The 16,812-nt window shown below is 28.0% G+C and overlaps 1 protein-coding gene across 1 annotated transcript in view; it reads left to right on the top strand.

Moving 5' to 3' along the window:
- The window catches only part of LOC129981075 (cytochrome P450 4c3-like), a 46,525-nt gene extending 30,886 nt beyond the window's left edge, over positions 1–15,639 (top strand). The window contains exons 7-11 of the mRNA XM_056091726.1: positions 6,413–6,601; positions 9,011–9,184; positions 10,810–10,876; positions 11,638–11,817; positions 15,324–15,639. Of these exons, the coding sequence (XP_055947701.1) occupies positions 6,413–6,601; positions 9,011–9,184; positions 10,810–10,876; positions 11,638–11,817; positions 15,324–15,490 (777 nt within the window). The 3' untranslated portion in view covers positions 15,491–15,639. The remainder of the gene's footprint in view (positions 1–6,412; positions 6,602–9,010; positions 9,185–10,809; positions 10,877–11,637; positions 11,818–15,323) is intronic.
- The last annotated feature ends 1,173 nt before the right edge of the window (positions 15,640–16,812 follow it).

The raw sequence follows: 16,812 nt of genomic DNA, 5'->3' as shown, positions 1-16,812 counted from the left end.
AGAGGCTCAAATTATTCAACTGGAGAGAACTTTATATATTAATGAAAATATCAACTCGTTGTTATTCATGATACACCGAGTAATCGTATAAATTTAATGAAATTAATGATATTACAATAAATTATATTTCGCTATTAGAATGTATTTATTCATATTTACTCTATGGCTCGTATTAGAAGCATCCAAGATAGATTTCAGGTAATAGTTAACAAAGTGAAATCGATCCATCCTAAATGAAACGGTAATTAGGAACTTTATTGTCTGCTCTTACGTCTTCTTGAACATAATTTTTCGTACTAGGATTGACTGGTTTTCGAGATATTTTCAAATAATAAATCAATTGTGCTACCTTTTGTTTGTAAGCATTCTTATTGCCCAATAATTAAATTAACTTTAGTAGTTCCCCAGAATAATTCAAATAGAAATAAATTTTGTTAGTCTAATACTACATGAATTCGATCTCTAAAAGAATTCACAAAATATTCCAACAAAAATATTTTTTTATAAATAAGATACCTGTTAAATTTTCTTATTTTCTAGCCTATTAGTTTTAAAGCAAAGTATCAATTTCTTTGATGCTGATGTATATATTTATTTTATGAAAACAACAATAAACTTTAAAAAAAAATTATTATGCATTTTCTATAAAGAATATCACTGCTTTTCGGGTTTTCTACTGTAGAAATTCAACGTTCTAATTATTTTCGTTCTCAAAAGATTATTTATTTATTTATTTTTGTATTCGAAAACAAGTAATTCTTTTCCCTTACTTCCATAAAATGCTTTTCATTCGGGAAAAAAAAATTCTTTGGAACATTCCTCAGGTTTCAACTTGTTTATAACCAAAACCCAAATATTTATTTAGCTGTTTAAATATTTTTTAAGAAGCGAAGTTAATTAACATTATTTCTTTGAATTAAAAAAAAACAACAATACTTTACAAAAGTATGTGCTTATTTTTTATTCACTTACGAAAATCTTTAAAATTTGTAATTAAAATCAAACAAAAATATGTAATTTTTAAAAAGTAAAAACATATCTTTTTCGATAATTTGCAAAGTTTTATTTTTTAATTTAAATATAAACACGCTTATTTATCCAAAAATAATTAAATATCAAGTTTTCCTATGGTTTTGATCAGAAAGACAAGTATTTGGAAATGTTTGCAAAAACACAGAATTATATAAATGATATCTTGTTTTCTAAGTATCTGTTTTGCATAGTTAATTTATAGGTCATTTTAAATGAAAACAATATAAAAACAAAAATTTAGTGCAACGATGGACAAAAAGTGTTCCAGGTGAAATACTGGAAAAAATTTTATAGATTTCCTTCGTCTCAGTAATCACTATTGCACTTCCACAGAAAAAAAAAATATCTAAATTTATTGTAAAAATCAGTGAGGTGGTGCGCTATAGTTAGACTGCTTAATATATACAGCTACTAAATTTGGCCACGGTACATCTTAGAGGACGCACCTCTACACATCGTATGGAAATCTTAATTATATTTTTAATGAATTAAAAATTATGCCGAGTTTTGGAATTTCCACTCGATAATTCACTAAAATGTTACTGAACAAAAATGAAGTTTACACCAATTCAAAATTTGGAAAATTGTCTTTTTTAAAAGGATGAAGATTTATAATAATTAAAATCTTTGCTGAATTTTGTCAATTTTTTAGAAATATTTTTTTGTAGTTCAACAAAAAAATATAACACCATTGTTACTCTGAAATTGAAAACGTTTTTATTGTTTCATCAAATATTCATTCATGTGGTTTTCTTCAATGTTTGAAGCAAATGGAGAAGGATTCTATTTAATATATCTTTGTAATTTACAAAACAGATTTTTAAAACATGTGAAATTACAATATCGAGAATTTAAGAAGTTAAATATACAAAACGGATATTTTCGTTTTTAATAGCGTTGTGATGTTATGAGGCTGAAAGGTATCCATAAAAAAATTTCGTGTACACAATAAATAAAGCTCAAGTAAGGATTGTCAAAATAACACGACTTTAAAATGAAACACCATGTCGGAATCATATCAGCGGAAGTTATATCAAAACAAATATTCCTGGTGGAACCAGCTTACCGCCTGAGGCGATTATTTAAGTAAAACGTTAAATATGTCATCTTGCTTATTTAACTTATGTTTTAAGCCATCTGACAGATTACATAAACAATGTTCTAGTGAAATGTATTTAAAGTTAAAAGATAAAATGAATTTATTAACCGGATAATGCTTATAGGCAGGCACACTATAACTAAATAATATGTCACTTGAAAAATATAATATGCAAAGTTAAAAACGTTCAAGACATTCAATAGAGTTGATTGTTGGATTCTATTGGGAAAATACGTGAACTCTGACTACCGATTTCGCAATAAGTTATTTATTGGGTAGTAGATTTTAAATAAAAATTAAGGAATTTTAAAATAAAAGTCTTATTAAAAATTAAACAAACGAAACATGTATTTTAAAATTTAAGGAAAATATTATTGCACAAAGGCAATTTTTAGACAACATTAAAATTTAAAAAAAAAACTTTTTTTTTTCAGCTATATAATTTTTCTCCAATTTCTTACGGGTAATTTCAAATAAAGCATATAAGTTAATTTTAAGTATAATTTACAATTACACTTTTCCTTATTTCTGTTAATCTATTTATACGTGCGTTGTGTTATTTTTTTGTGTGCTCGTTACCACTAATTTATAATTAAGGAACAATTTAAAGAATAAGATAAATATAAACGATCCAAACCTAAGCCATTATTATATTACAATTTCGAAATTACATTAAGCAACTACAAACCATAAAATTAAAAAAAAATATTTATAAAACTAACATATAAAGTTAATATTTCCTGAATCAAATACTTTTAAAAGGAAGATACATTGTAGTTAGAGCTCTCCGATGCAAGTATATCTAAAACGCAAAAGAAGTTTAACCAAATTAGAAACAAACATGTTTAAATTCCAAAAAAAAAAAAAATGAAGGAAATGATAAATACGTCCTAAAGACTTTATCAAGGACAATCTCTAAGTAGGGATTCAAACCAGGGATTTTTTTTTCTATGAGGGGTCTGACTTTTGTCTAAGTTTTAAAACCCGATAACCTAAAACTCCCAAGAAATTGGCTTTTTGAAGATAAAAATTAGTATATACAAAGCAACGGCATTAAAATCAAAGAAATACTGAGCAATGACATTTCAGTATTAAAACAAAATAACTTAATATTTATTTCTAATTTGAACATTAATTTTATTAGCTTTTAAAAGTTACATTATTATACAGAAGTAAAAAAAGAGAAAAATGCGAAATGTGCTTTCAAGGTCTTTTGAAGCATTTTTTTCTTGGCATGATTTATATCGGAGAGTAAAATGCGATATAACCCTGAAACGTTCTTACGAATCGATTCATTAACAAAATCTATGAAACCTTAAAATGCAACTATTTATCACAAATACATATTCATGTTTAGTTAAGCAATTTATAAGAGAATAAGATTCAATAACGGGTGCATTTCACATTCCTACGCAAACACTATTCCTCCTTTAAAATGAAAAGCTTAATAAGAACCAATTTCTAAAACATTCAATAAATGCCTCTTAACATTGCTCACTCTATCAAAGCAAGTCATCATCGAGTACCCCATCCAAGATACAAATAAATTCCTGCTCTTAATGACGATCGACATCCTTTCAGAGTTCCAGTAAATGACTGAACAATGTAATATAGATTTAGTTTCTGTTCTTTCTATTTAACTAAAGTCCTACTTGTGTATTTCTGAAGTACAAATGTTACCGATTTGAAATTTCCTATTAAAGTATTGTTTTGAAAACAATGATGCTGATTATTATTTGGAAGGTATCTTAATTATAATTTTAACCATAGGTATTTCTAAATAAACTCACAATGTTATTTTTGTCTTGTTATATTTTAAAGATGATATGTATTAATTTATGAAAATTATTGGAAGAATGTATCGCGTTGACTTTGAAATTAATGATTTTTTTTACCATTATAATAAATTCACAAATTCCAATGATCGGAATAATATGATAAGTATCACACAATTCTAAATAATTATTCAAAAATCACACATCTCTCTTATCAACAGATTCATTTTACTTTACATAGTTTTGAGTTAGAGCTGTACGCATGATATGCTACATCAAAGTAGGCATATAAGCCGCCAAGGAACTGCATCTTTTATTTACTGTATTATTATTAATTAACATTTTCCTATTTATAATCTGAAGAGATGTTTTTATTCTCTAGAAGGCAGCATTTCATTTCCCAACTCAACTCGCTTGCTTATCAAAAATAAATCATTTGAAATTCGGTATCATTTGTTAAAGTATTCTTGCTTCAGCTTCTTGTTTTTTTATGTTTTCCTATTTTATAAATAAATTGCTAATAATATTTTTATTAAATTAAACAAAAAAATTAAAATGGTTTTAGGATTTATATATATTTATAGAACAGATAGATAAAAATATTAACTCACTTAAGCAATGCATTTATTAATTATAATCACCTACAATATATTGCTAATGTATAAGGCAAATTCAATGAAACGCTCCGTAGATAAAGTATACCACTTCAATCTAAGTGACATATTTTAACTTATTTAAAGTATAAACCGTAAAATATGTTATTATTATTATTATAACATGACTAATACAAAAGAAAAACCCATGTTCAGTAACATTTGCTTAATCAAACGACATACCACTATGTATGTGATACCAGCAAATTATTTTAATCCTATTTCATATTGCTAGAACATTAATTTGTCATTTAAGTCTAAATTACATTAAATGCAAGTAAAAATTATTTTCTGTATTCTTAAGGTCCTGGAGAAAAAAATAATTTGGGAGACCTTCAAGTGAATTCTTATTCTTCTTAAACGTTCACTTTATAAAATTGCAGATGATACAATTAATTGCATATTAAAGTAAATATCATGCAACGTTTATGAAATTAGAGAATTGAAACAGCATACAATAAAAGCCGATTCTCACATTTCTAAAGTCACTGTTAATAAATGTCAAAAACTTTTAATGATTAAAATAAAAAACATTATTGGAGTTTACTAAAAACAACATTGTGGAGCTATTCTTCATGTATACAATCGACTTGTTATAGGGTTTTATTTTTCCAAATAACCTGATATGTAGATGTTGCAAGATTATTTTATCCAATATTGTAGTTTGATTGCACATGCAATATAAAGGGATTATAGTGTGTGCATGCATGCGTGCGTGGGCGTGATGATTTCTAATTAATCCAAAAATAGCTTTCTAATCATTCGAACTGCGGCTTCCTTTTGAGTTGCACCTACTATTATGTTTCCCCCAAGAACAATGGGTCAGAGAATTCTTTTTTTAAACTCTTCAGAATTCTGCTTCGCATTACTTTCTGAATATTCTTTCGAAGAATTCTTTCACATGTTCCTCTGTTTCCTGCTTTCTAATTTCCTATTCAATTCGCTGCACCTTTTCCTAGGTAAAGAATCTTAATAATAAACATTTAACTATTTCCTTAAAATTATGAAAAAATAAATCGTTAAAAAAATAACTTCACGATTGTTTCTTCAAATATTGTTTTGTATATATTATTTATATAATGATCCACAAGCACATATATTCAAATTATATCTATTCGTTTAAAATTAGCTTGCTTAGGTTTATTTCAATTATTAGTTCATGATGTTACATCAAGCAGGTTGTATCTATTTGTTAAGAACTGACACAGATTTATTTCAGTCATTATTTCATGTTTATAGCGTTGTAGAAAGATATCATTGTAAGTAAATAAATAAATAAATAAACATCGTTAAAATGAGCATTGTATTGGTAATAGTTTTATTTAAAATCCGAAATTTTAATCTTACCTTTATAAAATAAAATATATATGTTGAAAAAAGATTAAAGAGATATTTAGAATTTCAAGATAAAAATCCAATGACAGAAAAAAATCTCAAACTGATAAGCAAAAGCGATTTTACCAGTTAGAATGATCAATAGAAATGAAAGCGAAATAAAAAGAAATCCACAAATTTTGATTTTGAAATGCAAATTTTATATTCATTTCAAACATGGATAAAAAATTTTCAAGAATTGTATTGTACTGTACAATAAGAAACAAAACAGATGGATTCTGGTATATGCCATATGAAATTCGGTTAGAATGAAGAAGCATTGTTTTAAAGTGAAATATTTTTCAACGGAAGATAACCAGGATTTTTTTCTTTATAAACTAATCAAGCATGGGTTCAATAAAGGACAAAAAAAAAAAGAGGAACAAGCTTCGGCTGTAAAAGGAATCTCAAATCTTATCGAAATTCCTTCTAGAAATCGATTTCTATAATAGTTTTGGTAAGTGGCCTTTCTCTTTCAGGTTATCCGTGAACGGAAGAAGGAAATGCTCTTGAAACCGAAAGAGGAGTCGAATCCCTTTCAAGAAGATGATGACGTCAACACAAAGAAGAGGAAAGCGTTTCTCGACCTGCTGCTTGACCTGCACATCAAGGACAATATCCTGAGCGAAAGGGACATCAGGGAAGAGGTGGACACCTTCATGTTCGCCGTAAGTGCGCTTCTTCTTGTTGCATCCCTTCCGACATCGAAATGGCGAAGTTCAGGGAACAAATGTTTAATGGGGAAATAAATGCTTATTGCAAGGGAGACGAGTTAACTCTGTACATGGAACTAAAGAAATTTATGGATAATTTTTAAAAATCAAAAAGTTTTAAAAAATAATTTTAAAAGGAAGCTTTTTAAGACATTTTTTATAAACTTTTTTTATATATATTTGTTTAAGGAATAAAGGTTTAATAGGGAAATAAATGCTTATTCTAAGGGAGAAGAGTTAATTTCCTAATTGGAACTAATGAATTTATGAATGATTTTTAAAAATCAAAAAGTTTCAAAAAATAATTTTAATGGAAATCTTTTAAGACCTATTTTAAAGATATTTTTGGTTCTGAAATATTTTAATCTCTTTAAATAATTTCTGAAAAATTTAGAATTTTTTAAAAGGATTTTTTTTTATTTCTTTTTTGCTACTATTATATGAAATAAAGTGGATTTAATAAAGTTAAGTATGCTTTAGTGTGCTATAATGTAATAATAGTGCTGTGCCTAATTATACTATTTATAATTCACATATACATGGCATCATTTATTTGTAATATGCGTTAATATCGAATTATACCGTAGAAATTATAAAACACGTAGTCTAGCTGCAGCTACAGCGATACAGCTACCCCCCCCCAAAAAAAAAGTGAAAAAAAAAAAACCTAAGAAAAAATCGAATTTAAATAGTATTTTGTTTTTACAGCTGAATAATCTTAATTTCTAATAGTTTCTTTGACACCGCTGAGTGTAAAGATTTTACGATAAACATAAGTGTATCGAGATTACTAAAAATGGACTAACTACTATATTATTCATAGAATTTGAAACTAAAAAATGTTTTCTTTATGCAATTGAATTTCACGGTTGCAGAGTTTTTGTATTAAGGCGAAAAAATTTATTCTATATAGAGGGAGAGATAAGTAAGCAGTTAAAAGATTTTATGCAAATATGTACAAATCACAAAGAATTTCAAATATGATATTTGGTATAATAAAGCAAAAATGATGGATAAGATGCATTATATAATTCAGAATATTCAAATTTCTAAGTAGGTTTAAGAATACATCTGAATAATGATGGAGATTAATTTTTTATGCGCATGCGCTGCATTCAATGATTTTGCTCCTTTGCAATTATATTCATTTGCATAAATAAAACTATCTTTTAAATAAATAGTAGAAAAAGTTGAATAAGCGATGTGATAATTTTAAGGACTTTGATGCGACTAAACAAATATAGATAATGAGCTTCTCGATTTACTTTAATTTTCATTTTCTTAACAACAACCACTTGTATTATTCTTTTATTTTGTTAGATTATCATATTATTCTTTTTACATAGCTGTGTAATTATTTCTTCTTATTATTATAACATGCTTAATCAAAAACTCCCCAAGGGTTAATTAATTGTCTTTTTCAGAGAAAACTTCTGAATACAGTTTAATTATATTAATTTCTAGTTTAAAAGCAATACAAGAGCTATTTTGGGACGGACTTTATGATTCTAAACAGATGTCAGATGACGAGGACGAACAAACTTCCTTACCAATCTAGCATGAGATTTCTGGCTGTAATACATGTAAGATAATAAGAGATACGAACAATCAGTTTAGAGACTGGTCTCATGAGCTTTACAAAGACCATAGTGATTGACTTAGTGGCATGTTCCAAGATTTGAAATTGAGGATCATAGCTCGAAATTAATTAATATTTACAGATAATACGTGACGGATACAAGATATATCTATTCAAGCATCGAAGGTCACACGGTGGTGTTGAATAAAAGTTTGGAGAATAGATAAATCCCCCGGTACTGTCTTCGTCATCAGATCAAGATTTAAAATAACGGAGTCCCCGGAAAAATAAACTCTTTAAACTTTATAAGAGATATTAATCTAGTAAGCTAAATCATACATTATTTTGAAGAACAAAAACAAAGGATATCTGTTAATTCGTGAAAGAATTGTAACAAATGTTTTTCGAAATGGCAACTTTATCGATGCTTTCTTATATATCCAAGAACACAATGTACAGGATCACTCATTGAAAACTCATAAAAAAAAACGAAAAATATATTTTAATATTTATAAAAGTATAAAGAGTTTCTGAAGGGTGATAAAGAGAAAAAGAACACTAGCAATTATTCGAATAAAGGAAGTCATATGCTTCCATATTTTTTAAAAAATACATGTTTATTTTATAGTTTATATATATATATATATATATATTGAAATCTAGCGAGTGTAAATACAACTACCTTGTACTTTTTATTAGCTTCTTTGCAGGTAAAATAAAATTATGCAAATGTTTTAATTTCGTTGAGATTTTATGTTCTGATTTGGGTATTCTTCATTTGAAAGGGTCATGACACCACCGCCATGGGTATCAGCTGGGCACTGTATAATATCGGTTTGCGTCTTGATATTCAAGAAAATATTCACAATGAGCTGGACAGAATATTTGGAGACGACCAAGAGCGACCAATCAAAATGGAAGACGTCAGAGAAATGAAATACCTTGATTGTGTCATAAAGGTATAAAGTTGTATTCGTAGTTTTCAAAAATGTTCTTTAGTCATATGATACACACAAAGATAAATAAATGACGATTACAATATTTTATACATCTTTTACGAGGATATAAAAATATCGTTATAAAATATACTGAATATCATTTTTTTAATTAAAATTAGCGTAAATTGAATGGAAATAAAATTTATATCATAAAGAATCTTTTTTTATTTCAACTTTTTCTCAAAAACTTTTTACGAGATATTGTCCTCCGAAATTAATGATGAAGAACAAACATTTTGATTAACTTTTAATTAAAAAACATAATTGATATTTTATCCAACTTTACCTTATAACGAATTTACAGCCGAAGATGTAATTACTTGCAAGAATACGCAATCCAAGGTCGAGTAGTCGAAAATACAGAGCATTTTGAATTACTTTTGTATCAAGCATGATGCAATTTACACATATATTTTATCCCGTTAACATTATGATATTAAAAGTAACATTACAATACATTAGTGATAAAGGATGCTTTCAAAAATTATAAGACATTTCTATGGGCAAGAGTAAGATGATGTGAAACGTAAATGCTTATTTAAATTTATTTATCGAAATATATCACATGCAAATGAAACATTTAGATAAAGAGAAAAACCGTCTGGCTGTTTATTGAGCAAAATATTTGATAAACGAATAAATTAGTTACATAACGATTGTCTTTTCTTAACCATTCAACTTTCGCCTTTTGAATCCAGAATTTATTATTTTAGATATAACTTAAATTATCTTTAAACCACACTTTTATATATTTTGCAATAGTTTTCAAGACTTGTTTGAACATATTGGGCATAATTCAGTCATATATTGAATAGTCGTAAAGTGATTATTTACTACATTAAAAAAGTCTTATATTTTTTTTTTATTTGAAGTATTTAAAGCATTATCATCTAAATTGCAAAGTGTATATCTTTCTGAAAAAACTACATAGAGATAAAAATAAACATTTTAATTATCCATTTCTTTTATTAAAAAGCTGTTTATTAGTTTGCTATATCTAAGAAGTTTTGCCTTAACCCTTTAATTTTACAAAAGAATTCATTTTATTCATACATAGATAGACATGTTTTTCAAATTAAGAAATTAATTTAATGATGATGATATCGTGTCCGCATTACCACGAAAAGGGGGTGCAGTAGCTTCTGAGGGTAAAGACCGCTGAGTACCCGAGGGCAGAAGTCTGACTTCTAGCTCATATGAAGATGAAACTCACACATTCGCTTGCACAACCCCTTTTTACAGGGAGGCACATTCACACACCTCACAGATAGAACACAGATGAAGAACAACCATGCCCGAACCGGGATTCGAACCCGGGACGCCCAGATCACGGGGAAGACACGCTACCCCTATGCCAGGACGCTGGCATAATTAATTTAATGTTCGAATAAAATGCTTTTGAAAATAACGTGTTGCGATAATATAATTCAAGCAACCATTTGGATGTTAGTATTAATTTTTTTTTTTTTTAAATTTTCTACCCCACACACAAAATTCGTATGAAAATGTTTTATGCATATAAATAATTTCAAAACCAAATTTTTCGTACTGAACAGCCTTTTTTTTTTTTTTTTTTTTTTTTTCAGGAAAGTCAACGGTTATATCCTTCTTTGCCTGTAATTGGTAGAGAATTAGAAGAAGATGTTATGATAGGTCTGTATAACTTTTATATAAGCAAGTAATTCTTTCACATGTTTCTCTTCAAAGAATAAGAATGTTGAAGTATTTATCAAACTTTTATGTCATAATGTCCAGTATTATTTTGAAAATAATTTTAAAAAATGATATAGAGCAGCACGCAGAAAAGTGTTTCGGTATTATTTACATTTATTTCACAGTATCCATTATATTGTAAATTATTGTGTTACATTTATTAAAAGATTATTGAGCAGAAATTTTTCTTCCGAATTTTAGTACATCTTGATATCTAAGGAGACGGCTATTAAAACGACGCCAAGAATAACGCCAAACTAAAATGAAATCCAAAATGAAGTGCGATTGCTTTTAGTTTGGTTACTTTCAGCTTTTTTTACATGATTTGGCTGTTTGTCGTGGTCGCCGTGAAAATCAAGTTGTACCCGAATTTTTATTAGATGATGATCATTTGAAACATTTTTAGAACCAATAAATTTCGAATGATTTCTTTAAAGGCATACGAAAATTTACGACTGCATTTTTATATTAATGTAGATGATTTAATTTCAATAGAAAACTTTTATAAGAATCAAATGTTTATTAGAAATGTATCACTTTAATCTTTAAACATTTCTATATTTATCTGTAAAAGGATAAATATAATAATATTCCGAACTAAATGAAATCCTATTCTAAAAGTTTTTAAATTCAAAAGAAATGGGTTTTTAACTTGAAAAGTTTTTTAATTGTGACTTTTTTTCTTTCTTTTCTTCTCATAGATGGCTACATGGTACCTGCTGGAACGACTTGTATGCTAGCAACATTCATGCTGCATAGAAATCCAGAAGTATTCCCAAATCCAGAAGTTTTCGATCCAGAACGTTTCCTGCCAGAAAACTGTGCTGGAAGGCATCCTTTTGCATACGTGCCATTCTCAGCTGGCCCTAGAAATTGCATCGGTATGCAAAATCACAATCTTCGAAAAATTAAAACAATTTAAGATCCTATTTTAATACCCATTTTTATGGCCTACACTTTAAATCGTCAAAAAAATGAATCATTGCCAGCTTGGCGATGGCGATTTTGGCGTATTCTGAACATCTCTAGGTAAACCTAGGAATACAACCACCGTTTCGAAATCTTGGCATCTTATGTATAATGAAGCTAGGAAGCTTGGCATAAATTGAAAATCGCCAAGTATAAAATTGTAAAAACATATAAATTCCCTCTTTTTAGTTAAAACTATAGATTTTACAGTTTCTAAAAAGTTGTACTTTGTAATTAATTTAATGTCCGGTCCAATAATTGAAGTCGCTGAAAAAACTTTAAGAAGCACACCCACAGAATTCATTGAACAATCAACCTCAAAATTTTACCAAATTGTTGACTTTTTTTTTTCAAATAATTTTTAGTGAAATCTATATCATTTATAGAGCAAGAGAATGTATGAAAATTTTCTTTCTTAATATAAAGCCTAAAATTAACTCTTATCTTAAAAATTATAAGTCCAAAGTGATTCGTCGAAATGATTAAATGAATATTATATATTATCTGTTTAGTGGTCTTATTTGAAAAAGTCAAATAAACTTAAATCTAAAGTTTAAAAATTTTTCAATCCGTAGGTATCGTGATATCTACTTTTCAATGATATTTCATGTTTTGTCAGAAATTCTAATAACGAATTTGGTTCAACAACAAACAACTGGGAGGTTTTAAATCAAATATTTAAACATGTTTTTTGCCTCTGTACTTTTACTGTATATCTCATTAAGCATATTTTCTAAAAGAAGTAACGTATTAATACGTTGACTGCTTCGCTGAATTTTTCACAATATAATTTATATAGACCCGCCGGTCACCGGTGAGCGACATGGAAGTCAGGGTGTTAATATTACTAACTGCCTAGCTTTTAAGGATAAGAAAAATAATTAACGATAAATTCCGTTGTAGAAATCAGTGGATTAGGATAATATTTTATCTGCTACGGTATACTGGCTGATTGAACTCATCAAGAATCCCATAAAGGGATAGATAAGTGGTACAAAAAAGATTGTAAGATTGTTATTCCTTTTTCTGGAATTTTGATAAGAGCTTCAATTGAAAATTTGATGAACATGTTTTCCCAAAAAATGAGTTAAATTATTCGAACCTTTACATTCTATAATTTCAGTTGTGCCTAGTCAATGCAATATGATGCTTATAAAAATTAAATTTAGTATGCATATGTTACGCCCTATACCATAAATGGATTATAATTAATAATAACTTCTGGTAATAAGAACATTAACTGATAATTATTCATAATAAATGAATTATCTTAATCATAACATATATAAGGGCATAAGTTCGCTGTTTGATTATGCCAGCTACAAAGAGGGAAGGTATTATTATTGCACTTTTAAATCATGACTCGATTCATTTCGGAATCCCCAAACTTTTGATATATGTACCATGCATGTTCAAATAAATACAGAAAAAACATAAAAGAGCATTTCCCAACAAACACTCAATGAATATTTCTGTATAGTTAATTCTGTAGCCAAAGTCCAATAAAAGAAAAGCTCAAGTGGACTCATCTGAAAAATTATTTGTAATTTCCACAACACTCGAAATTAAACCCAATCGCACTAATAAAATATCCCTTGTCTCACAAGATTTTATAATATTAATCCATTGATTAGATGAATGAAGATGTATATCATATGCAAAATTTCGAAACTAATTTATTCTGAAATGCAAAATAAACAACTCACATTAGTGGCTACAGCATCAGAAAATTACTTAATATTCTCATAGTTTATATTATGTACGGGATCAACACTTTACATTATGTACGAGATCAAAACTTACTTTACATTATGTACGGGATCAAAACTTACTTTACATTATGTACGGGATCAAAACTTTATATTATGTACGAGATCAAAGCTTTATATTATGTACAAGATCAAAGCTTTATATTATGTACAAGATCAAAGCTTTATATTATGCACGAGATCAAAGCTTACTTTATATTATGCACGAGATCAAAGCTTACTTTATATTATGCACGAGATCAAAGCTTACTTTATATTATGCACGAGATCAAAGCTTACTTTATATTATGCACGAGATCAAAGCTTACTTTATATTATGCACGAGATCAAAGCTTACTTTATATTATGCACGAGATCAAAGCTTACTTTATATTATGCACGAGATCAAAGCTTACTTTATATTATGCACGAGATCAAAGCTTACTTTATATTATGCTCGAGATTAAAACTTACTTTATATTGTGTATGAGATCAAAACTTACTTTATATTGTGTATGATATCAAAACTTACTTTATATTGTGTATGAGATCAAAACTTACTTTATATTGTGTATGAGATCAAAACTTACTTTATATTGTGTATGAGATCAAAACTTACTTTATATTGTGTATGAGATCAAAACTTACTTTATATTGTGTATGAGATCAAAACTTACTTTATATTGTGTATGAGATCAAAACTTACTTTATATTGTGTATGAGTTTATATGATCAAGTATATTACATTTGAATCTAGAAAATTCTAAGTCTTTTCGGATATCTATCTATACTTGAAAATAATTTATGTCTGTTTAGTTCACCGATAATGTTGGCATAATTCAAAAAAAGATCGTTTTATCTCATAACTTCGGCAGATTGTAAGAACATAATCCCTAATTTCAATTATTTTTGTTGACTCCAGGTAACCTAATTATTACTTCGAGTATTTATTGAAGTATCTGCTTGAACACATAGGGAATCAATGGAATCATTTGCCAAACTAACAATAACTAAAAAATTCTTTTAATATTTTCAGGCAGTGAATCACGCCTCTAATTCGGGTCACTATCTAATAAGATGCTTACTGTTTTTTCCCCTCAACTGTAGTAGAGAAGAGAATATCTAATTAGATAGTAAGTGTGAATCCCAGGGGATTCACATAGCAATAATCACAAGCAATAAACAAAGGAGATAAAACCAGGAGATATAAACTAAACAGAGGCATATTCTATTCACATTCAATTGTACACTGAATTAAGCCTATTTCTGGTTCCTCGAATATGTGTGACATGGCGCTTAACCTGTTGAGTATGCATGGCTAATATTTTGGTAACTTCTACAAATTAAACAAGTGCTCCCACAGCTTTATTATCATTTGGTAATTCTAATTCGACACTTTAAATTCATCGAAAACCATATAATTCTCTTAAATAAATGATATATTAAAACATACAAATTCAAATTTGAAGGTAACGCCTTTTCTTTATAAAACACCTAAGCTATACAAAAAGGCAATTCTCTAAGAAATGAAATGACAGGAAATACCAAGTCCTTCATATAAGTTTAAGGACTAAAATGTCATTATAATAACATAATAAAGCATACATTATTTATAATATTTACTCTATGAAGCTTACCTAATTTATAAAAATGCATCCTCTTATTTTTAGGTCAGCGCTTCGCCATGTTAGAAGAAAAGACAGTCGTGGCTAACATCTTAAGAAAGTTCAGAATTGAATCCCTTGATCCAAGAGACAAGCTTCGTCTCTCATCAGAAATGGTTCTCAGAAACGATGGGCCTCTGAGGATTAGAGTACACAGAAGACACATATCATGAAGATAACAATTTATGATCGTACTTTTTCTTTTGTACAGTTCAGTTTCAGAGCAATAGGAACTCAAAAATTGGTACCTCGAGGAACAACCGATTTCGTAAAGTGCATCTATTTCCTCCAAATATTTTTCACCTCTGGACATTTGTATAGTTTTTTTTAGTTGCCATTATGGCACCGGCATTTCTCATAAAGCTGCGAAATCATTGGGTTTTCTTGGTACAAATCGATTTCGATATGGTTAGGTGAATCAACGATTAAGAACAGCAAGACAAGAAGTTTGATGACCAGATAATTTCTAGCTGACTCAAGAGAAGAAATCTCTAATAATAGATGGCGCGGCTATCTTTGTAAATAAAACAAGACCGGCAAGTTCTATATGCGGTTATGATCAACCAATAATTTTATATTACAATATTAATAATCTAGTTTATTTATATAATTTTCTAAAGTTGAAAAAGAAAGATTCTAATACTTATTGGTCAATTTATATGAAGTGAAGAATGTCAATCTGGAGTGATTGCTAAAGCCTATATATATATATATATATGTATATGCATGCTTGCGTGTGTGTGTGTGTAAACTGATGGTTAAATTCATTCTGTGATAAAACGAATTCTTTGAATACTTTTAGCTTATAATGTCGCTATTAAACATAGTGATTGGCTTAAAGTATAATATAGAATTCTATGAATTCGCTTCTAAGTACATTATGTTTAAAAGCTCATGGATTGCCATTTCAAGATTAATTTGCATTAATATGATTTAAATTCATATAATTCTAAAATGTACATGAAAACTTCTTTCCCGTGCAGTGTCAACTATGTTGCAGAAGAAAGATTAAAGATTTAGGATGAAATAAAGTGAATAATTTCTTTAAAATGAGCATGAGATGTTATTTTTTTATAATCCTGGTACGGTATAAGATAGTATTGAAATATTTATTGGTATATAGAGTATAGTAAATAATTATATGCTTTGTGTATCTTAATTTTTTTATCCAATTAAACACTATTACAGTGGTTTGTTTCCTTTAGTTTTATTGCTTTGTGGTTTAAGTTTTATTGTCCACTTTCACATTATGAATTAAACTTTACAGCGAAAAAATTGTTTCTTAATGATTATACAAACTCATTATGAAACGCAAGTCTAAATAATGTCGTCATTAAAAATTGTATTGAAGTTATATTAAAATGCCATACAAGTATTAAGTTACAACCTTTTTCAAACTAAATGCCAACTGTGTTCGATTTGTTCATTTCAACATTTGAATACATAATGTATTTTAAGCAATTATGGATTTTTTTTTTCATTATTAAATTTCCTT

The sequence above is a fragment of the Argiope bruennichi genome, chromosome 1, assembly GCF_947563725.1.
Source record: "Argiope bruennichi chromosome 1, qqArgBrue1.1, whole genome shotgun sequence".
Classification (NCBI taxonomy): Eukaryota; Metazoa; Arthropoda; class Arachnida; order Araneae; family Araneidae; genus Argiope; species Argiope bruennichi.
Note: the sequence above shows the minus strand (reverse complement) of the source record. Positions and strands in the feature narration are given on the sequence as shown.